This window comes from Mus caroli, chromosome 10 (assembly GCF_900094665.2).
Source record: "Mus caroli chromosome 10, CAROLI_EIJ_v1.1, whole genome shotgun sequence".
NCBI classification, from domain to species: domain Eukaryota; kingdom Metazoa; phylum Chordata; class Mammalia; order Rodentia; family Muridae; genus Mus; species Mus caroli.
The window spans coordinates 69,255,163-69,277,689 of record NC_034579.1 but is presented as its reverse complement, the minus strand read 5'-3'; the positions used below and the strand labels follow the sequence as shown (position 1 = coordinate 69,277,689).

At 43.1% G+C, this 22,527-nt stretch overlaps 1 protein-coding gene across 2 annotated transcripts in view; it reads right to left on the bottom strand.

Annotated features, from left to right (window-relative positions):
* Positions 1 to 22,527, bottom strand: part of Specc1l (sperm antigen with calponin homology and coiled-coil domains 1 like) — a 103,127-nt gene that overhangs the window by 66,274 nt on the left and 14,326 nt on the right. For both annotated transcript variants that reach the window (XM_021173800.1, XM_029482439.1), the window contains exons 2-5: positions 17,868 to 18,057; positions 7,810 to 7,963; positions 2,032 to 3,665; positions 85 to 292 (exon numbers count right to left, since the gene is read on the bottom strand). In XM_021173800.1, the coding sequence (XP_021029459.1) occupies positions 85 to 292; positions 2,032 to 3,665; positions 7,810 to 7,963; positions 17,868 to 18,020 (2,149 nt within the window). In that variant the 5' untranslated portion in view covers positions 18,021 to 18,057. The remainder of the gene's footprint in view (positions 1 to 84; positions 293 to 2,031; positions 3,666 to 7,809; positions 7,964 to 17,867; positions 18,058 to 22,527) is intronic.

The following is a 22,527-nucleotide window of genomic DNA, read 5'->3' as shown; positions in this document are numbered from 1 at the left end:
CTATTTTCACCACGGAGCACCAGCATGCAGAGGTGGGATGGGCAGGGCCTGAGCGCGCGCTCACTCGCTCACTGCCTTACTTACTCTCTAGATCAGAGATAATGAGGTTGTCGTGCAGCTTCACAGCGCGGTGCTGCTCCACCTCATCTTCAAGTTCAAAGATGGTTTCCTTCATGTCACTCCTCTCCGTGTCCTTTTCCTCCAACTCTGATCTTAGTTTTTCTAATGTCATATTCAAATCTTCAATCTGCTTCTTGGCCTCTTCCTGGAAAGCTCGGTATTCATCTTCTACCTAAAGAAGTTAAAAGGAGACTTGTTTGGGGATAAACTCTACAACCAAAGTACTTACCATTAGATATGGAAGTGAGGTGTGAGCAGCTACAAACAGACTGACTGACAACCTAGCCAAGCTGGGGACCAGCACTACAACTGCACGAGGTTTGCATTTGGTTTGTCTGAGCACAAGCCTGCAGCCTCACTGACTAAAGTCACCCTGATGCATCACTGAGCTCTACCAGGTTATCTATGAGCCACCTTGGGGACATTTTCTCTTCCCCAACGTTTGGGCTTAAGGTGTGCATTTGATGAGTGATTAACATGTTACCCTCTCACCTATAAAAGTGCCGTATTTATAATAGAAAAAAATGAAATCAAATATGAAACCAGAAAAACATTTAAGGCTAACAAGATGGCTCAGCAGGGAAGGGTGCTTGCTGCCAAGCCAGGGGGCCAGAGTTCAATTCCCAGAACCTTCCTGGAGGAAGGAGAGAACAGCCTCCAAGTCATCCTCCAATCTCCTCACGTGATTCATAGTACACACACATAGACACAATAAGCACATACAAACAGAAGTAAAACAGAACACTTTCATTTCAAATAGTCTTTATCAAAGTACTAGTTCACAGTGCCCCTCAACATGTATCTCCTAAACTATATCTCTAAAAGTGATCACTAACAGACTGGCAAGATGGCTCCAGAGGTAAAGACATTTGCTGCCAAAATTAATGAGCTGAGTCCTATCCTTGAAGCTTCCCATGATAGGAGAAACCAACTCCCACAAGTTGTCCTGACTGATGCACCCCCAATACACATGCTTTCATATTCCCTCCTCCACCTGAAACAAACATGAAATATGTTTTTAAAAAAGGGATCATTAAAATAAATAAAAGATAAGCTAAGTTATTTAAAGTTTAACAACAGATGTAATAAAACCTCTCCATTTAAAACTTCCCCACACTTGGGCAGGGAAATACTCAGCAGTCAAGAGCACCCCTGCTCTTCTGGACAAGCCCAGTTCAGTTCCCAGCACCCAAGTCAAGGGTCTCAACAACAGCCTGTAACTCCAGCTTCAAGGGATCCAACATCCTCCTTGCCTCTGTGGGTGTACATGCATGTACCATAAATTAACACATACACATTTTAAAAAGGTGGGTGGAATAAATAGATAATTTGTACAAAAACATTCACTTCAAAAATCACTCAGGATACAGAACAACACCAGCATCCTAGTCAGCCATTCTGACTGAGTCTTTACTAGTACACTGAACATCTGTGAGATGAGGGACTAGAAGAATCATCTCTAAGCTCTTTGCCAGCAATAAATCCTGTACTTCCAAGAAACAGGAGCAACTCTACTCTAAAAGTAGAATGAACTCACAATAAAATGCTACTTGAAAAACTATACCAGGGCAAAAGGCAGCAGACACTGCCAATCCTGGAAAACTGAGATGCTGACTCAGCATCTACCTTACGCCACAGTATATTAAAGACGAGGATGTAAAGTTATCTACTGCTCAGAAGGAATTCTGGGGGCATGGTTCCCAGCACCTCCAGCCCATCTAAAAAGAAGATGATAGAAGAGGAATGACTGACAATGACAATACTGTAAGGAAACTTTTACTCACGTAAGGTACTGCATTTTAAAACTTGAGAAGGATTTTTAAAAGGCAATGTCACACCTCTGGTTCCCACAAGCATGCTCCATATGGCAGCTGTATAAACTAAACGAGAACGTGTTTACTTGGGCAATACCTTAGCAATGGTGTCCTGTAACCGATTGGCATCATTTCGGGTATGAGCCAGATCTTCCTGCAGGCTACTGGCCAAAGTCTCCGCCTTTTCCTTGTCCAACCTGACACTCTCCAGGAGATCCTGGATATCGGACTTGTCTCCAGAGTTATGGATAGAATACAACTCAGCCACCTTCTGCTTTTCATTCTCCAGCTGGGCCTTCAAGCGATTCATCTCTATCTGGTCACTGGCCACAGTAGCTTTGTACTCCTCCAATGTGGCTGCCAGGGCCGCTTTGCCCTTCTGCTCAGACTCAATAATCCGCTCCATGTGGTGGCTGCGCTCTTTGAGGGCACCTATCATTTCTTGAGCTTCTTTGTTATCTTGTTCTGCCATCTTCAAAGTGTTGCTTAAATGCTGCTGCACACCTAAAAGCTGCTCTCGCTCAAAACGGGCATTCTCAGCCAAATCCATGTAGCGCTGCTCTAGTTCCATATAGCGCCCGCTCTTTACGTCTTCATCTATGACATAGGAAATGTGATGCTCATCAAGAAGGGAACGGAAATACTCAATCTGTCGGCCAAAGTGTTCCAACTTATCACTCTGCTGACACAGCGACTCCATCAGAATGACCTTCTCCTCTCCCAGCCTTTCGTTCTCACTGTTGAGCTCCTGGGTAATCTGCTGGAGATCAGCCAGCTCCTGCAGAGTGGCCTGAAGCTCCTCGCTGGTACTGTGCTGGTTCTCTTCCATCTGGTGAATCCGTTCTGTCAGGCAAGCGACAGACACCTCACTGGCATTCCCACTGCTCCCCTTCCGAGAGCGCTCAATGCTTGGCACGCCCTCTGACTCTGAAGAGGAGGGGGCGTCCAGAGCATCATCGCTGGAAGTGAGGGGCTGGTACACCTCGCTGCACTCACTGTCCAGGTTGTCCATGGAGTTACTGTGCTGATGGTCCATGAGTGTATTTTCATCCTGACTCAGGAGATCTTCCACCGACCCAGGAGCAGAACCTTCTACTGAAGATGTCAGAGTTCCTCCTCCGTCACTCTGGTTACCAGGGGTGATTTCTGGGCTCAGGGACTGATAGCCAAATAGTTTTTCAGAATTGTCCAGCCTTTGCTCTAGGGAAAAGCCCAAAGCATTGAGCCTGTCCTTTAGCATTCTGTTTTCATTCTTCAGCTGGTTGAGCTCCTCTCGGATGGCTGTATTCTGCTCCTGCAGCTGCAGGAGAGTAGACTCCACGTCAGTAGGCTGGTGAGCAATAATGGTTTCCTTCTCCTCAGACCTGTCCTCACCTTCACAATGGTCCTCACTAATGCCCAGCTGAGCACGCATGTCTCGGAGTTCATTTCTCAAATGTAAAATTTCCACATCCTTGGTTTTGGCCAGTGTGAGGAGATCTTTCACCTTGGCTTCCAAAGCAGCTTTGTCACTGATCTGATTGTCCGACTTAGACTTGCTCATACGAATATCACCCTCTGCAGCAGTGCGGCTGCGTGAACGTTTAGCCAGTGCCACATCATTAGCTCCCTGACTTACAGAGGGCAGTTTTTTGCTCTGGTTTAGCCGGGTGCGTTCACGTAATCTTTCTCTAGTAGAACTGGACTCTTTATTACCAGCCGAAGTACTCCGTTTGGCTGAGGAACTAGTGCCTACATGTTTAAAACAAAGAATTTAAGATAAATTTATTAGCAACAAAAGTGTCCGAGCCTGGCGCTACTGAGATGAAAGCTGGGCACAATCCTGAGAGAGACCTGCAACTGGTCATCTGCAAAGGCCATCGCCTTGAAACCCGGACATCATCTTTTAATAAGCAATGATTAGAAACCTTACATCTAATTTTAAACATTACAAGGTAAATTTTATGGACCATAAATCATATCTCAATAAGGCTGTTAAAAAGATATGCACAGTAACTCAGATACAGGAGCTGGGATGCAATATTTCAGAGCAGGCTCAGTTAGGATGACTCTTAAGATCAACCAGTTAGGTGATTACCTACAGGAAACAGAGCGAGAGGCAAGCACAGATCACTATGAAAGGAAAGCCAACCTCAGATAAACCCAAAATCTGGGCAACCTACAAGAAACAGAAGAGTGATAACCAAAGTAAATGCAAACAAAGTTCTGATCCCATAATGGCACATAAGTAGTAACAAAGCTTTAAAGTACCAACAACTCCACGTTATTATTACTCCATGTTATTCCATGTGCACACAGGAAAACTTCAGAGCAGGTTGGGAGGGAAGCAGTGTATTTGTGCAGCATGTGCAATATCTTCATCCCATTCTGTAACTGCAGAGCTGCTAAAAACACACTAACAGCCCATAGGTAACCACGTTCCTGTATCACAAAATTGTTCATCCCTCTAAAGCCTTGTAGTCCACTACATAAGACGGACTCCTTAAAAATACTCCAGTTAGTTGGGCCTGGTGGTGTGCAAGCTGCAATCCAAGCTACTTCCGAAGCTAAGGAAGTAGATCACAAATTCCAGACCAGCATGTGGACCAGAATTCATTCAGGGCCAGCAGGACAACTCAGCCTGCCTCAAAATGCAAGGGGAGAGAGAGGACTGGGGTTGCAGGCAAGCAGTGGCACATTACTTAGCCTGTGCGAGGCCTTGTGCTCAGTCCACAGGAGTGTGAGAGTGAGGACACAGGACCTCACAATCAGGCCTACATCTTGTTTCTTAAAGTAAAAAATATTTTGTTGTTTGTGGGTTTTTTTCTATTTCTCTTACATCATGTAAAATGATCGTGTCGGTTGTTTTTAAAGGTTTAAAGCATTAAGAAAAATGCTCATGCTACATACTGCAGTACATGCCTGTAACCTCAACGCTCTGGAGGCAGAAACAGGGAGGAAGGAGCAACACACTGAGTCCCAGGCTCGTTGGGACTAAATACTAAGGCACCATTTTCAACCCTCTTCCCCCAAAGTATATTTTGTTCAACAAATTTAATGAGTATAACACAGTTATACAAAGAGGCAAATATTGCCTACTGGCTAAGTTATAGCCTCTAGAGCCACTCACTGACAGAAATGGTGGCTCTTCTATTTTACTAAAGAATCAGGGTAGACAAGAAAGAAGTCAGGCTGGTCCAAAGACAGAGAAAAGGAAGGAGAGGCGAGCACAGCACGCATATTAAGATAGAACAGTCAACAAGTGTTCTCAGGGGCGTTTCTACGGAGGCCTGGACACTGGCAGAGTTCAGGGAGTGAACAAGTCAATGAAGATTCCTGGGCAGGAAAGAAACACAGAAAAGGGAACATCTGTGAAATTCATATTAGACTATGACAGCAAATCCTGGTTGTCAAGTCGACTACATCTGGAACCAACTAAAAGCCAACCAGACTGGATCATCTGAGGTGCGCCACACCTTCTGATGGCAGCTTTGCCTTCTGCCTCCTTGCCCTCACTCTCTGGCAAGTCATACATCCTGTTGCCAAGGCTGGTATGAGAACCCACCACTTGAGGATTCGATCAGTCTTGAGAACGCTAATACAGACTGAAACTGCTGAGACATCTAGTCTTGTGTACAGAACAACTACTGGATTCCTGTCCTTTCCATTGGGAGACAGCCATGTTTGGACTACCTAGAGCACAGCCTTTAAGCCATTCTAATAAGCCCTTTTATGAAGATACATGTTTATATTGTATTGTATTACTTATACACATTCATCCTATCCATTCAGCTTCTGAAGAGAACCCTGACTGATACAAAGTTCTCCTATACACTTGGGAGAACGGAAGCAGCCTGCACTTGGCAATGACGACTCCAATGAAGTGGACAGAAGCCTGTGGCAAATTCAAAGGCAGAGAAAAGAGGATGGTGAAACAAATATAAAAGGATAACCAAGGAGGAAGAGGATGGAGCAGCCTTCTACAACATTGGGGATGGTACCATCATTCTTACCAACACAAAAGGCCCTTCTCATTAAAAAAAAAAAATGTGACAGGAGTGGATGTTCACAGTCAGCTATTGGATGTATCACAGGGCTCCCAATGGAGAAGCTAGAGAAAGTACCCAAGGAGCTAAAGGGATCTGCAACCCTATTGTTGGAACAACATGATGTACTAACCAGAACCCCGGAGCTCTTGTCTCTAGCTGCATATGTATCGAAAGATGGCCTAGTCGGCCATCATTGGAAAGAGAGGCCCATTGGACTTGCAAACTTTATATGCCCCAATATAGGGGAATGCCAGGGCCAAAAGAATGGGAATGGGTGGGTAGGGAAGTGGGGGGGCGCTATGGGGGACTTTAGGGATAGCATTGGAAATGTAATTGAGGAAAATACGTAATAAAAATATTAAAAATCAAAAAAAAATGTGGATGACTAAAAAACAAAGAAACAGACATCAAGATGAAGGCAAGGATCGACTAAACCACAGAAGGTAAGAAAAGAGAAAGATACACAGAAGAACAGAAGGACAGACAAAATGCCTTGCTGGTAACTGAACTGAGAGGTAGAACAGCTCAAAGCAGTTGAGCAGCCTCACTTACACACTAAAATCAAACAGCTTTAGGGTATCCTCAGGAAGAAAATGCGAAAGTCAATGAACTGAAGAACAAGGATGCTGCAGGGGCTGAACCATGTCCCTTGAAAGGTATGTATGTCTAAGCCCTGGCCCCTAGAATGTGATTCTATTTACAGACACAGTAATTCAATCTATCAATTCACATAGTGCTATAAGGTGGTTTGAGTGAAAATAGCCACCACAGGTTCACATATTTAAGTGCTTAAGGAGTGGCACTTGTTGGAGGAAGTGTGTCACTAGGGGGCTTTGAGGTCTCAAAAGGCTTGGCCCATTGTCTCTCTCGCCTTGCTGCCTGCTGGTCCAGATGTAGAACTCTCAGCTACTACTCCAACACTATGTCCGCCTGGATGCTGCCATGCTTTCTGACAAGATGATAATGACTAAACCTCTGAAACTGTAAGTCCCAATTAAATGTTTTCTTTTGTAAGAATCTCCATGGTCATGGTGTCTCTTCACAGCAAGAGAAGACTGAATAAGACAGGAATGTTAGGGTGGCTTTTATCTGGTGAGATTTGTGTCTATAAAAAGGACATTAAGACAAAAGCAGAGGGATACACTATCGGGACACATTGAGGAAGCAGCCAAATGCAAGCAGGGAGGCCTCAGGAGAAAACACAACTGCCAATACTTTGATTTAGAGACCATAGAATAATAAAATAAATCTGTTGTGTAAACCACTGAGATATGCAAATCTGAACTGGAATATCCAATCCTAGGAGGTAATAAATGAAGTCTGAGGTTAGATGCAACCATCAACAGGAAACCACTTGTGCACACTGGAATGTCCCCAGCTCAGCCCTAAAAGAGGAGCTGGCTAGAGAGAGTTCCATCTCAAGGCCCCTGCCCTATGAGTAGGGCATTAAATTAAATGTGAGTAGGACTTGCAAGTAACATACTAAAGGCTCAAATCTTGTTCCACCACCAGGTTCCACCTTTTATAGCCTGGTATAAAAGGAGTTTCCAAGAAACTTCTATCAAGTAAACAAATAGATGGCCTTTAGCAAGACTATTAGGGTAAGCTTCAGCACAGTTATCTCAGATCTACAATGAGAAAAATATACTCTATACTTCAAAAGCTGCACTGAAGATCAAATAAAATACCACTGTCAATCACACCACAGGACCATTAGAACCAACAATGGAGTTTGATCTGGACTGGAAGAGGAAAGGGCAGGGAAGAGGTGGGGGACAGTGGGGAATTTGGGCTAGCAAACACTAGCATGGGCAAAGTCGATGAGCACAGAACTGAGGAGCCCGCACCTGTGCTGATCTTGGACTTGTTCTCTGAGATGGTCATGGCAGGGGCAGGGGCTGAAGGCGCTGCAGATGAACAGGTGCTTTTCTTTGCTTTAACACCATTAGTCACGTTTACTCCTCCAGCCATTCCAGCTAAAAGGTCATCATTGCTCTTGGTCTAGAAGCAAAAGAAAATAAACACACATTGACTACGGGAAGCAGGGTTAAATATCTGAAGACTAAGCAGGGTTCTTGACTTTTACACTAAAGAACTCTGGTAAGAATTTCTGACTTTTAATAAATAAGGAGCATATCACTGTGCTTCAAAATCAGACACAAAACCTCTTTATAGTTACAGGCAATCATGCTAGTCTTCCTAAGACACCAAATCACACATCCAATAAAAGACTTTATGGATGCCTGCTGTGTGCCCACGTGTGCCACATTCAGTAAGCTAGGAAGGAGTCATCCTGATTAAATTTTCATTTAGGACGGGACTCATGAGCAGGGATGGCCTCAATGAACTACACAGGCAACAATGAGGACAGCCTATACTGTTGTAAGTTCTAAAAACTGTCACTAAGGGTCAAGAAAATCTTCATTACTTTAAAGTGAAGCCAAAAATAAACTCTTTTATAAGCTGCTTTGGAAATGGTGGGTTTTTTTTTGTTTTGTTTTGTTTTTTTGTTTTTCGAGATAGGGTTTCTCTGTGTAGCCCTGGCTGTCCTGGAACTCACTTTGTAGACCAGGCTGGCCTCGAGCTCAGAAATCCGCCTGCCTCTGCCTCCCGAGTGCTGGGATTAAAGGCGTGCGCCACCACGCCCGGCGAAATGGTGTTTAATTGTAGCAACTGAGGGTGACTGCTTTATGAGAACACCAGGGGTAGAAAACCTACTTGGTGTTACTTTGCTTATGTATTTACTTATTTACTTAATGTGTGTGCATGTGTATGTACACATGTATGTGCCTTACTGTACTCAAAGTGTAACACAGTGCACAGGTGGGCGGCAGAGATCAACTTCCGGGAGCCTATTCCCTCCTTCCTCTATGTGGGTCCTGGGGATCAAACACAGACGGCCAGGCCCGGAAGCAAATGCCTTTACCAACCACCTCCAAGACCAGGGTGGGGTGGGGAACAACTTTTAAATAAAAGAACTCCAAGTTTTTCTCCACTTAAGGTGAAGGCATACATTAGCTGCCTGATTTACTATCTTTGACTGAAGCAATGCTCCTAAATAACCATAATGAATTCACTTCTACAAGTTAAAATGTGACTAGCCTCTAAAGTTTCTTCCAGTTTTCAATACCAGGGATGCATGTGGAAATGTCAGTTCATCATTCAATTTCTTGTAATTTTTTACATTTTATTTTATATGATGGGTATTTTTCCTGCATATATGCAGCACATTTGAGCTTGGTGCCCACAAAGGTGAGAAGAAGGCATTGGATCCCCTGGAACTAGAGTTACAGAGGGTGTGAGCCAGTCATGGAGTGAGTGGTGGGCACAGAACCCGGCTCCTGGTAAAGCAGTAGACCCTTTCTTAATCAACTATGAAGCTGTATTACAGTAGCAGAGAAAGATGAGATGTTTTACTTAGAAAGACTCAGAAGACTGAGGGATGAAACTAAATCATAGAATGCTCACCTACCACAGCACACCCACAGCCCACCCACAGCCCACCCACAGCCCACCCACAGCCCACCCACAGCCCACCCACAGCCCACCCACAGCCCTGGGTTTGATTCCAACATCCAAAGAAAAAGTAAGAGAGGGGACTGGAGAGATGGTTTAGTGTCTAAGAGCACTGTCAGAGGACCTAGCTTTGACTCCCAGCAACTGCATGGCAGCTCACAACCATCTGTGATTCCACTTCCAGGGGATCTGGTGCCCCTTCTCTGGCCTCTGTGTGTACCAGACATGCATGCAGTACACAGACATACATCCAAGCAAAACACTCATAAAAATTTTTTTAATGTTTATAAATATCTTTTTTTAGTTCTTTTTAAAAAAAGATTTATTTATTATATCTAAGTACACTGTAGCTGTCTTCAGACACACTAGAAGAGGGCATCAGATCTCATTACAGATGGTTGTTGAGCCACCATGTGGTTGCTGGGATTTGAACTCAGGACCTTCCGAAGAGCAGTCAGTGCCCTTAACCACTGAGCTATCACACCAGCCCATAAAAGTTTTTTAAAGCTAAAAGTAAAATGAGGTTTTTCTTTTTGAACATTTACACAGAATTAAACTCTAATAATTAAGGGTTGTCATATGTTTGACACCTAAAATACAAAATAAGGTACAGAGAAAGGGAGAAATAACATTAACCATAAAATATGTGCATTNTTTTTTTTTTTTTTTTTTCCGAGACAGGGTTTCTCTGTATAGCCCTGGCTGTCCTGGAACTCACTTTGTAGACCAGGCTGGCCTCAAACTCAGAAATCCGCCTGCCTCTGCCTCCCGAGTGCTGGAATTAAAGGCGTGTGCTACCACATCCGGCAATATGTGTGTTCTTTAAGACTTGTCTCAGCTGGTGAAAAGTGGCCATCAACTCTGGTACAAAATACCTTTAAATCTCAAGTTTCCTAGCCCATTAGCAGTTATATAGATGCAATATTTTCTATTTTCAAATCATATTTTCAAACTAATTTTCCCTTATTATGTTAAATATTCTGGGGGGGTGGGGGTGGAGACAGGGTTTCTCTGTGTAGCCCTGGCTGTCTTGGAACTCACTCTGTAGACCAGGCTGGCCTCGAACTCATAAATCTGCCTGCCTCTGCCTCCCAAGTGCTAGGATTAAAGGCGTGCGCCACCACTGTTAAATATTCTTTTCTTTAACTCGTGTGAAAGAGAACTTAATCCCAGTCTTTGGGTTATGGCAAAGTCAATATACACTTGGATACCAAATCACAAATCTTAATGTGTAGTTCTGATCACACAGGATTCACATAAGAAAAAAAAATCAGTAAGCTAGAATAAGAATCCAAAAACAAGGGTGCAGTTCAGGAAGAGAGCTCTTATCTAGCATTATGAGGTCCTGGGCTATGCTCTCAGCACCCCAATAATGGTAATAATAAGCTAGGAGTAAGGGCACACACTTTTAATCCCAGGACTCAGGAGGGAGAGGCAGGTGAATCTCTGTGAGTTCAAGGCCAGCTTGGTCTACATAGTGAGTTCTAGGACAGCCAGGGCTCTAGAGAAATCCTGTAACAAAACAACAAAATAATGATAATGAAAAAAATTCTATAAAAGATCTATATAGAAAGATAAATGATTGCAGCTTTAAAATTAATGCAGAAAACATAGGTTTTATAGGAAATCATGCTAGGTCAACTGTATATTCACAAAGTAGAGAAAGAATGAGTTCAAAGTGTTTAATACCATTCAAAAATAAAGTATGCGTTTCTAAGCACAACCAAAAATTCTGAAATCATAAAACAAAGACTTGATCAACTTAAGTACATACAAATCTTAAAACAAAACTTTAGAAAAAGTTTTAAAATCCTTATCACAGTCAAAACAAATAAATAAACTTTTAAAAATGAAGAAGGAGGAAAGAAAAGAAACCAGATGGTGAAATACTTGCTACGTACCAGGCTGACAAAAACAGACAAAGTGTGAGAACACACTCATTTGGGAAGGGTAGTATAAACTGCATTGGTATACATGCAGTGTATCATACAGCTACAAAAAGAAAACTCAGTATAGTGGTATAGAGGGCTGGTGAGATGGCTTGCCACCAAGCCTGAAGCCCTGAGTTCAACCTCGCCATCTGTTCAATGGAAAGAACTGACTTCTACAGTTGTTCTCTGACCTGCACACACACACACACACACACACACACACACACACACACACAAATGCAATAAAAATCAATATAGAAATGTCCAGAATACACTAAGTAAAAATAAGCAAAACACAAAAGTATATCATGCCATGCCCATTGTATAAAAAAAGAAGTGTGCTAATAGTTTATGTCAACTTGACACAAGCTAGTCATATGAGAGGAGGGAGCTTCAATTGAGAAAATGCCTCCATAAAAATTGGGCTATAGGTAAACCTGCAGGGCATCTTCCTAATTAGTGATTGATGTGGGAGGGCCCAGCCCATTGTGGGTGGTGCCATCTCTAGTTCTATAAGAAAGCAAGCTAAGCAAGCCAGTAAAGAGCACCCCTCCATGGCCTCTGCCTCAGCTCCTGGCTCCAGGTTCCTGCCCTGTGTGAGTTCCTATCCTGACTTCCTTCAATGATGGACTATGATGGGAAAGTGTAAGCTGAATAAACCCTTTCCTCCCCAACTTGATTTGGTCATGGTGTTCATCACAGCAATAGCTAAGGCAGGAAATGTGTTTAAATGTTAAGTACAGGGCTGGAGACAGTCGGCAGATGAGAGCACTTGCTTTTAACACACCTTTACACACAAAATAAATGCAATTTTTTTTAAAGAGATAGTCTCATCGTGGTACTGAACTGTTGCCATCAGCAAACTTAATAAGCCTATCCACCAGCTATATTAGAGTATAGAATGCCCAGTTTTGTAATTGTACTATAGCTATAAAAGAGAAGGTTGGTGTTTTCTAGAAAATACAAATATTCAGCTATTCAGCAGTAAAGGACCATTACTGACTGTTTACAATTAAATAGTTTAAGAAAAAGTGTGTGTATTTGCACATGCATATAGGAGGAAATGGTGAACCCATAATAAAAATTAATTTGTGATGAGTCTTAGTAAAGAGTACACTGTGGAGGGCTTGAGAGTTGGCCCAGTGGTTAAGAGCACTGTTGACTCAGGTTCAATTCCCAGCACCCACATGGAGGTTCATTGCTTCTTTAGGCACCGGGAATGCATGGGATCACAGATATACATGCAGGCAAAGCAATCATAAACAAAAGCAAAATAAATTAGAAAAAAAAAAAGTAGAGTCGGGCATGATGGTATAAGCCTTTGAGACCAGGATTTTAAAGCCTGGGTAACATAGAAAGACTATCTCTAAACCGAGGAACAAAGTACACACTAAACATGCTCCAGCTCATTCATAACACAACAGATGTAAATTATACCTATTGCACAACCCTTTACCTGGCTCTGAATGGTTAAAATAAGAGAGTAACAATGTAGCACCCGGGAGAGCAAACTGGTATCCACTCTTGAGAAACAATGTAACCAACCTATTAAAATCCAGCAGTGATCATACTCTGGTCAGAAGGCTAACAGAAATGAGACAAAAAGGTAATAAGGACCTCCTAAGAATGCTCCTAACAGCCTAGCATAATCACCATCAGAGAGGCTTAATCCAGCAACTGATAGAAACAGATGCAGAGACCCACAGACAAGCATTAGGCCTGGGCAATCCTGTGGAAGAGGGGGAGGAAGGATCTCAGGAGCCAGAGGGGTCAAGGGCACCACAAGAATACCTATAGAATCAACTAACGTGAACCCACAGAGGTTCACAGAACTGAACAGCCAACCAGGGAGCCGGCATGGGACTGACCTAGGCCCTCTGCACATATGTTACAGTTGTGTAGTTTAGTGGGATTTCTAACAGTGGGAGCCTGCCTCTGGACCCCTTTCCTCCTACTGGGCTGTTTTGTCTAGCCTCAATAGCAGAGGATATGCCAAGTCTAAAGCAACTTGATATGCCAGAGATGACTGATATCCATAGGAGGCTCCTGCTTTCTGAAGAGAAGTGGAGAAGGAGTGGATGGAGGGGTGTGGGTCAGAGGGGAGGGGATGAAGGTGGGAGGAGAGGAGGAAGGGGAAACTTCGTTGGGGATGTAAATAAATTAAGAGGAGGAGGAGGAGGAGGAGGAGGGAGAAGACTGCTCCCAGCAATATGGTCTTAAGTCTGAAAGTCACTCAACAATCTGCCAGATGAGTAAGCTAAGGTCTAGTAATCACATGGATTACTAACTAGCAACAAGTAACTTCTGTTGTTTCCAACAGTATGGGTAAAACACCCAACATACATAGTAAGAACAACATTTATAGTTACATTCATATAAAAACCAAAATTAGAAATTAGTTTCTGGTGCTGAAGTCTAGGGCAGCAGTCACTTCTAAGGGGCACCACAGAAAGGAGCTTCTGAGAAGCAGGGGTATTGTTTCGTGACCTGGGTGGTGGCTGCAGGGTACATTCACTGCACAATGGTCCACTAAGTTCAGTATATGCTTCAAGAGCATCTGCCCATGCAGCTACACAACCAGGTAAAAACAATTCCAAACGGCCCTGGCTGTGCTTTCCGATTTGCTTGTAAACTACTTGCACACTCACTGCTGTTTTTCCCATTGCTTCTAATTGTGCTACAAGAATTACATCTGTAAGTAGATGTATTATTTCCCTTAGATATATGTTCCATAGATATTCCCTAGCAACAGTATCCCAAAGATATGAAATTGACAGATGAACACACTATGAATACATCTTTAACAACAAATGCAAGATTCAATTAATTTGGCAAAAAGACTGTAGACACAGAGTGAAATCCTACATAATACTACATACATCTCACAGTCAAGTCTAAATTTTCCAGTCTGCGTGTTTTCCTCAAATTTTAAGATCACTTTCCAAATTTTTCATTTCAGAGGTGAACTATCACACTGTTAACTTTCACTCTCTCCCCAGCCTGCCCTGCCCCATGTGTGTATTCCTGTGTATGCCTGCTCGAGTGTATGTATATGTGTGTGTGTGTGTGTGTGTTGCATTAGGGATCCACCCATGGCCTTTTCCATACTACACAAGCAACCTATCACTAAGCTATAAACCTGTTAACTAACTTTTATACTAAGAAAAATCATAGAAAAGTATAATCATAAATAATTACAGAGTACTATCAGTTATTTAACTGAATCTTACTGGTGGTTCCCATCCATCAATTTTTACAAAAATAAAAACAAAACAAAGCCAAAAAAAACAAAACAACGCCATTCAGTATAATGGGAACCCTGTTGCTTCCTCAGGGACTATGACTAACTGATCAGCAGCACACTGGAAGAAGACAGCACTGAGCCCACCTCAGCACAGACAAGTGTGACAACGGCCTCCTCCATCTCACTGAGGAGAGCTATAACTGCTCACTTTCCACCACCACATCTCGGTGACGCAGACATCCTCCTCCAAACTCTTTAACTACCACTGGCATCTGAAAGGAGACACTAGAAAAGTTCAAGTGATTTTACCCTTGACACAGTGAGAAAGGGTCATGGGGGTGGTGATCAGCGATGAGTTTGTGAAGAGGAAGTATGTACACATGATATATAAAGTATTAAAAACAACATTTCATTTATCCTGCCAGCAATCAATGCTCCTATAGATACAGGAATGAAAGTCATGGGAGGTTTGTGCCAGACAGTGAACTGCAGTAACTCTGAAAACCAAAAACATAACAAGTCAGAGAGGTCCCGACCTCTTCTCTTTTAGTAGTGCTAGAGATGGTACCTAAGGCATAGCACACACTGGGTGAGCATTTGACCACTGAGTTGAATTCCAAGAGCCCAAGCCTCAAAGCCCTTCTTTAAAGGTTTCCCTTTTTTGGGGAGGGGGAGGGGGGAGCTTATTTCTTTCCTGTCTCTTCTTCAATTTCAGATCAACAGCTTTCTTCTTAGTGACAGTAACTGATCCTATAAGCAAAGTGTGCCCAAGAGTGTGACAGCTGATACTCCTTACTCCAAATCTGCCTATACCCACAACACACATGCACGTACACTCATACAGATCTGCTAATGTAACAAAGCCTCAAGCAGGAACAGCTGCTGTGCTAGACAGTGTAAACAGTTTAAACTGGGTAAACAATTTTGCTTCACAATGGAAAAGTACTCACTGGTCAAAACCAAACTATCAGCGGCTCCAGATCCACACCTCAGATGTGACAAGCCTACTCAGTGTACATAGCACAGTAAGTCTGACACGGAGCCCAGAGAAGGCAAGCAGGGGTACACATCCAACACCAACACTTCAACCTGTTCTCCCAGTCACATAAACAACAGGTCACCTGTCACACAAGTGGTGTGTACTCCAGCAACTAAGTAACCAGTTAGGTCAGAACATGTCATCTCTCTTACATGAAAGAGTTACAATACTGCCACCAAGGAAACACTTCAGGGTGTTGATTCAGAACAGCGGGAAGTAGGACAAAGGGCATTGCTGGCACCATCCTTCAGGCCACAGGATGACAACTAGCCACTCATCAAGGATATAGGAAGGAAAAATTGAGGGCCCCACACCCACTGAATCAGCACAGGTTCAGTGTTAACAACCTTGAAATACAAAACAGCATTTCCTGCTACATCTTTCAGAACTTACATGGAAGTCCCACAGAAGCTATTATTCTAAAGTACTTTTAAAATCAATTAATCTGCAATCTACAATCCTCTGTCTGGGAAAAAAGGCTGTTGGAGAATTCAGGCCGTGCTTTGTTTCTCCTTGTCGGACTAGCAGACACCATCCTGGTTTCCACGTGGTCAATGTCTATCCTAAGTATCTCACGCTGGGCAAAGCAGCAGGCAAGTAAATAAGTAGACTGTGAACTGAAAGGGCTGAAGACTGTGTGGCTCTGTATGCCAGGGCATCAAATGCTGAACTAAGAGTTGCATGTGGTGATGTGCACTTGTAACCTTGGCACCTGGGGAGCTGAGAGAGGAAGACTAAAGGGAGCCTGAGGCCAGCAGGGCCCTGTCTCACAACAATAAAAAGACATCCTAAAAAGTGGAGGTGGAAAACAATGGCTCAGCAGGCAAAGACGCCTCACACCAAGGCTGACAACCTGAGTCAGTCACTCCCACAATGTGGCATGAAGGTACACACATGCATGTTCATGTGCAAGACAGACAGACAGCAATCTAATTCTCTGAATGGTCCAAACCAATACAGAACACACACATCAAGAGTGAGAAGACCCCTGGAAAACTGCTGTGTTCCCCAAATCAAATCAATCCTTGGCTAAAAAGATTCAACAACAAACCCCTGCTACCACCTGCCATGTACTAAGTCCTTGATCTGTGCTGTCCACTTGTAATCTCTCTTTTAATTATGGCCATAGCCCTTTGAAGCCATGTTCTTATCTCTCTGACCCCAAAGACTCTGGGGTCTACACTAAAAAATATAGTCTCTAAAGAAAATGAACTATGCTCTTACTAATTAAAAACCCAATGTTAACTATGACTAATATTGGACTAATGTTTGAAAAGAACAGAAATTTATGCTGCAATTTAGGCCTTGTGGCACACACTTTTTATATATGAGCATTTTTATCTGTATACATATATGTGTACCACTTATGTTCCTGGTACCCATGGAAGCCAGAAGAGGATGTCTTGATCCCTGGAACTAGGGTTATACACAGTTATGAGTCACCATGTGGGTGCTGGGAATTAAACTCTGGTCCTCTGGAAGAGCAGTCGCTGCTCTTCACCACTAAGCCATTTCCCTACCCCAGCACTCAGGAAGCAGAAGCAAGCAGAGTTCTAAGCTAAGGGCCAGCATGATCTACAGAGAGTTTCAGTACAGCCAGAAACTATAGGGCTATGCAGAGAAACCCTGTCCCAAAAAAAACCCCAAAACAAACAAAGAAACTGACGATGTAAAAAGTATGTGTCAGAGGACAAAAACTACTGCCAACTAGTCACAGGAACATGACAGCCAGTCATCCTTTAACATATGTCTCATCTGCTAGTTTCACAAAGCCTTCCTGAGCTAGGAGCAGTATGCACCATCCACACTGTCTACTGTCCCTTGGGCATCTGACATGAAACACAGGTGGTTCATGTACTCCTACACGCATCTCTCGGCCGCCATCCACTCCTCAAACTCCCTGAAGGCAGACTCTACCTCTGGCTCACCTGTACATGATTCCCTGTATAAAGCAGGCACTTGGTTATTTTCTTCATGCAGAGCCTACTGTTAAGTTTCATTTGTACAGATAGACCAAAACACCAATTGAGGTCACCCTGCTGAAAGATCTCCTCAAAGACCGTGTTCCTAGTACTAGCAGAGAGTGAACCCCAAATAATACTCATTTAATAAATTCAACATATTTAAATACATGCCTAAAATCCACTGCATATTCAAATATAGCTACGTGAATACCTTTGACAAGGCTGCTGCTGCCCCAGGCCTCACAGGCTTGGCTCCTGTGGGTGCTGAAGAGCTGTTCTCAGGCTTGCTTTTCTCTACTGTTTGCGGTTTGCTTATCCCAGACACCTTAGGCACTGAGCCAGCACTCCTGTTTGCTTTCTTCATTCTGGGCTGCCTCTTGGTGATGCATTTACAACCAAACCTGTGGGAAGAATAGAAGAGGCATCACGTTGAAAAGAAAAGGGTAAAGCAGCTCTTTAGAAATTATTTCTGAAAATTTCCATGACATGATAAAAGTATCTGAAAGACAAATGTCTCAATAACAAAACAGAAATGTTGACAACCTTTCAGTTCACTTATAGAAGCATAATACTTTACAGACTTATAATGTGTGTCCTAACCCATTCAGGAGACAGAACACCTGATACCACGTGCTGCCTAGTTCCCATCAGGGCAAACTCCAAATCCTGTGGCCGTGCCCAGTGTCAAAGGGAGTGCTTGGCTAGCTCCTTCCTCCTAGACTTGCTAGCACACACTCTCTGTCTGGGGCGTCCCCACTATGCACTCTGTATCCCGTGAGCACCCCCACCACCTGCTTTCAGTCTCCCTGTGGGCACCCCCTGGCTCACCAACATTCTGCGGCCCCTAACGCAATCTAAGCATGATTTTCACATCTTCACAAAATGGCCTCTCAAGGCCTCCATGCAGGGTCTCCACTGCCACATGCCTGCCTATACAGCTCTCCTTAACCATGGAATCCATAACCCTTTACTCTTCTCTCCTTCAGGGTTCTAAAGCCAGAACCACTGCCTGAAACTGCCAAGTTTGACAATTTACTTTAGATGGAACCTGGCCCCTCCTTGAATTACATTTGCATAAATGTGCCTTTGTAGTTGCTTTTAGGTAAAGGAAATCCCTCAGACTTTTTCCTTTCACAAATTGCAGGATTAGTTGGGTGGCATCTTGCCCTGAGGGCACTACTCCCTTTAACATCAGGTTTATCTTTCAGCACACACCTTAGTTCCAACATCTAATTTCCAGGTGCTCTTTTGCTTCTCTATACATTCTGTCGTTTCTTTTTTGTCCTGTTTCTTCTTTCTCAATGTAGATCTGCACTGAGTGATCAGTAATACCAACAGGACAGAGACAATATTAAGCTGTCTTGAAATCTCTCTGCCAACAAAAGTTGCCCAAAACTTTTTTCAGTTTAGCCAAGGCTGCAGTGAAATCGCAGGATGCAGCGCAGGTGGGTGCTGCTAGGAAGCACATTTGACTCTGAAACAAGGTGTCCTTGTACATTCAGACACCTGCACTGCAGCCCACATGGAGGGCAACACAGTTTTAAGAAGCCATGCTCTAACCAATCTGCATCCCCTAACCATCTGCCTGCAGCTGCTATGAAGGACAGAGTGAAGGGCCACAGAGCATAAACCCAGGTACAAGGCCATGGCCACGGGAATGCCCTGACTGCTGCAGCTTTTCACTGCCTTGATCTAAGCTCAAACAAAGTATCACTCAAAAGCACTGTTCTAATGTGCTCAGTATCTGAGAATGCCACAAAGCAGCAATTCTCAAGTTTCCTAATACTTCCTCCTTCCCTCTATGCCTAACACAATTCCTCACATTGTGGTACCACCCCAACCATAAAATTATTTTTGTTGCTACTTCCTAACTGTAATTTTATGTATTAACTGTTATGAATCATAATGTAAGTATCTGATATGCAGATAGCCTTAAGTGACCTTGGTCGTTCAACCCCACTAAGGGATCTTGACCCACAGACTGAGAAACACTGCCGTAAAGCTTTTCTTTGTGGGAGTGCTCTTCTCCCAGCAGCTCAGTACAAGAAACTTTCAAATTCCTTCCTTCCAGTTCCTGCACCATTCTGAACACACCTGTATCTCTTTAAAAGTTTTTTTGTATGTATACGGATGGTTGCCTACCCGAATGCATACCTGTGTACTACTTTTGTGTTTGATGCCTGTGGAGGCCAAGAGAGAGTGCTGGATTCCCTGGACCTGGAGTTAAGTATAGTTCTGAGACACTACCTGAGTGCTGGGAATCAAATCTGGGCCCCTTGAAGATCAGCCACTCCCATTCATTCATCCATCCATCCAGTCATCCTCACCTATTATTATTTCTGCAATAAAAGGGAAGCTGCATTGTAAGGAATCTGTATAAGGCATCCTCATAATTTAATGTAATCCACTGTAGTTATCTGAGTGGGAATGGCCACCAGTGACTCATGTGTTTCAATGCTTAGTCCCTAGTTGGTGAAACTGTTTTGGGAAGGATCAGGAGGCGTGGCCTTGTTGGAGAACGTGTAAAGCCCAAGCCAAACTCAGCCTCTCTCTTCCCTTCTCTCTGTACCCTCTCTTCCTCCTTCCCTCTTCATCTTCCCTCTGCCTCTTTCCCTCTATGCCTGCCAGCCACCAAGCTTCTCACCATGATGAACTCACCATCTGAAACTGGTGAGCAAGCCCCCAATTAAGTACTTTCTTTTATAAGTTGTCTTGGTCATTGAACAACAATAGAAAATTAACTAAGATATTCACCTAATTATTGAGAATGTTACATAAGACAAAGCAACAATAACATCTGTGGTGTGCCAACATAGGTTTCCTCTGGGCCTCAGACCCAGTGAAGTACAATATGCTTCACCATGAAGCATGAAGATTGCCAAGCTGAGCTACATGGATTTCTGGTCCAGCCTGAACTACATAGCAAGACTTAGTCTGACAATTCTGTTTTTATTTAAAACAATAGTAATATCAAGTAAGAGTTGGTGAGATAGTGCAGCCTGACAAGCCAAGTAGAAGGAAAGAACCAACTCCCATATGTTATCCTCTGACTTTCACATACACACAATGGCATGCCCCTATATGGATACCTACATGTGCACATGCACATACACAGACACTCAAACACATACTAAATGTAATAATGTTTTAATAAATAAGACAAAGTCAGGAGAGCAGGGTTCAAGCTCTAGCTTTGCCATAAGCTGTTAGGGCAAATCACTTATCTTTATAAATTCTTCTCTTATAAACCAGAATTAATAAAGCCTAGCTTAAAGACTTCTGATACACAAAACACATGTAAGCCAGTAAGAGGGAAAAAGTATTTATATCCTAGTTGTAGACGTTATTTCACCAGGGCCCAAAGGTAGGAAAGATGTTGCGACAAACCAAGGTTAAGCTGCCTCAAAAATAAATAAATACGTAAATAACTAAATATTTTAAAGGCAGCATCTTGGAGCTAGAGAGACCACTCAGCAGTTAAGAGTACTAGATGCTCTTCCAGAGGACTCAGGTTCAGGTTCAATTCCCAGCACCCACATGGTGGCCCACAAACATCTGTGACCACAGTCCCAGGGAATGTGACAGGGAATCTGATCTCTATAGGCACCAGGCACAAAGGTGGTGTACAGATATACACAAAAAACAAAGCCCCCATACACATAAAACAAAAATAACATTTTTAAAGGCAGCAACTGAAAAGATGCCTTGTAAAAGAATCCACCACTACCCCTACCCCCTACTACCCTTCCCCACCAGGGCCCCATTCCCTTTGAGACAGGGTCTCACTATGTAGCCCTGATTGACCTAGAGCCCCTTATGTCATCCAGGCTGGCTTTGAATCTACCAGCCTCCATTCCTAAGTGCTGGGATTAAAAGGAGTGTGTCAGTATGGCTCACCAAGATTCCTTTACAAGGAATGACTAAGACTGTTTTACTTCTTACTTACATTAAATTACATACTATAGCATGTAGACGTCAACAAACACTAGCTTCTAGTTCTTTCCCACTGAAAATTACAAACCAGGAAATGCTGCAGATGCATGGTAAGCAGTCTACAGAAATGACACTCAAGAGACCAGGTCTGTCATTCTGTAAACGGCTAACTCTGTGAGCCTTGTTTATAACAGTAGAGTGTTCAAAACATGTTTTTGGAAAGTAATTGCTTATTAACTGTGATTCTTATGACTATCATTATCCCGCTAAAAATCTACAAAAGGTCTTGACCCGAGCAATCTAAACACATTTTTCCATACTCTCACAACTCTGTACTTAAATATCATCTTAAAATTGTAAACTAAGGGGCTGGCGAGATGGCTCAGCAGGTAAGAGCACTGACTGCTTTTCCAAAGGTCCTGAGTTCAAATCCCAGCAACCATATGGTGGCTCACAACCACCCATAATGAGATATGATGCCTCTTCTGGTGTATCTGAAGTCAGCTACAGTGTACTTATGTATAATAATAGATTAATCTTTGGGCTGGAGAGAGCAGGGACAAGTGAGCAGAACTGAACAAGCAGGACTGACCAGAGAGAGCCAACAGAAAATATTTCATTAAGTCAATCATAATGCAATAAACTAATTCTATACTAAATTCTTCAAGAAAGGTTTAAGATTTTTTTTTCTTTTCTTCTCTTTTATGTGTATGTGTTTTGCCTGTGTGTATTCTATGCATGGAATGCATACAGTACCTTTATAGGCCAGATGGCATTAGATCCCCTGGGACCGGAGTTACAGACACATGAGTGCTTATAATGAAACCTGGGTCCTCTGGCAAAGCAGCCAGTGATCTTAACAGCTAAGCCATCTTTCGGGGCCTTATTCTTTATTTTATTTTATTTTATGTGTCTGAATGTTTTGCCTATACAAACGC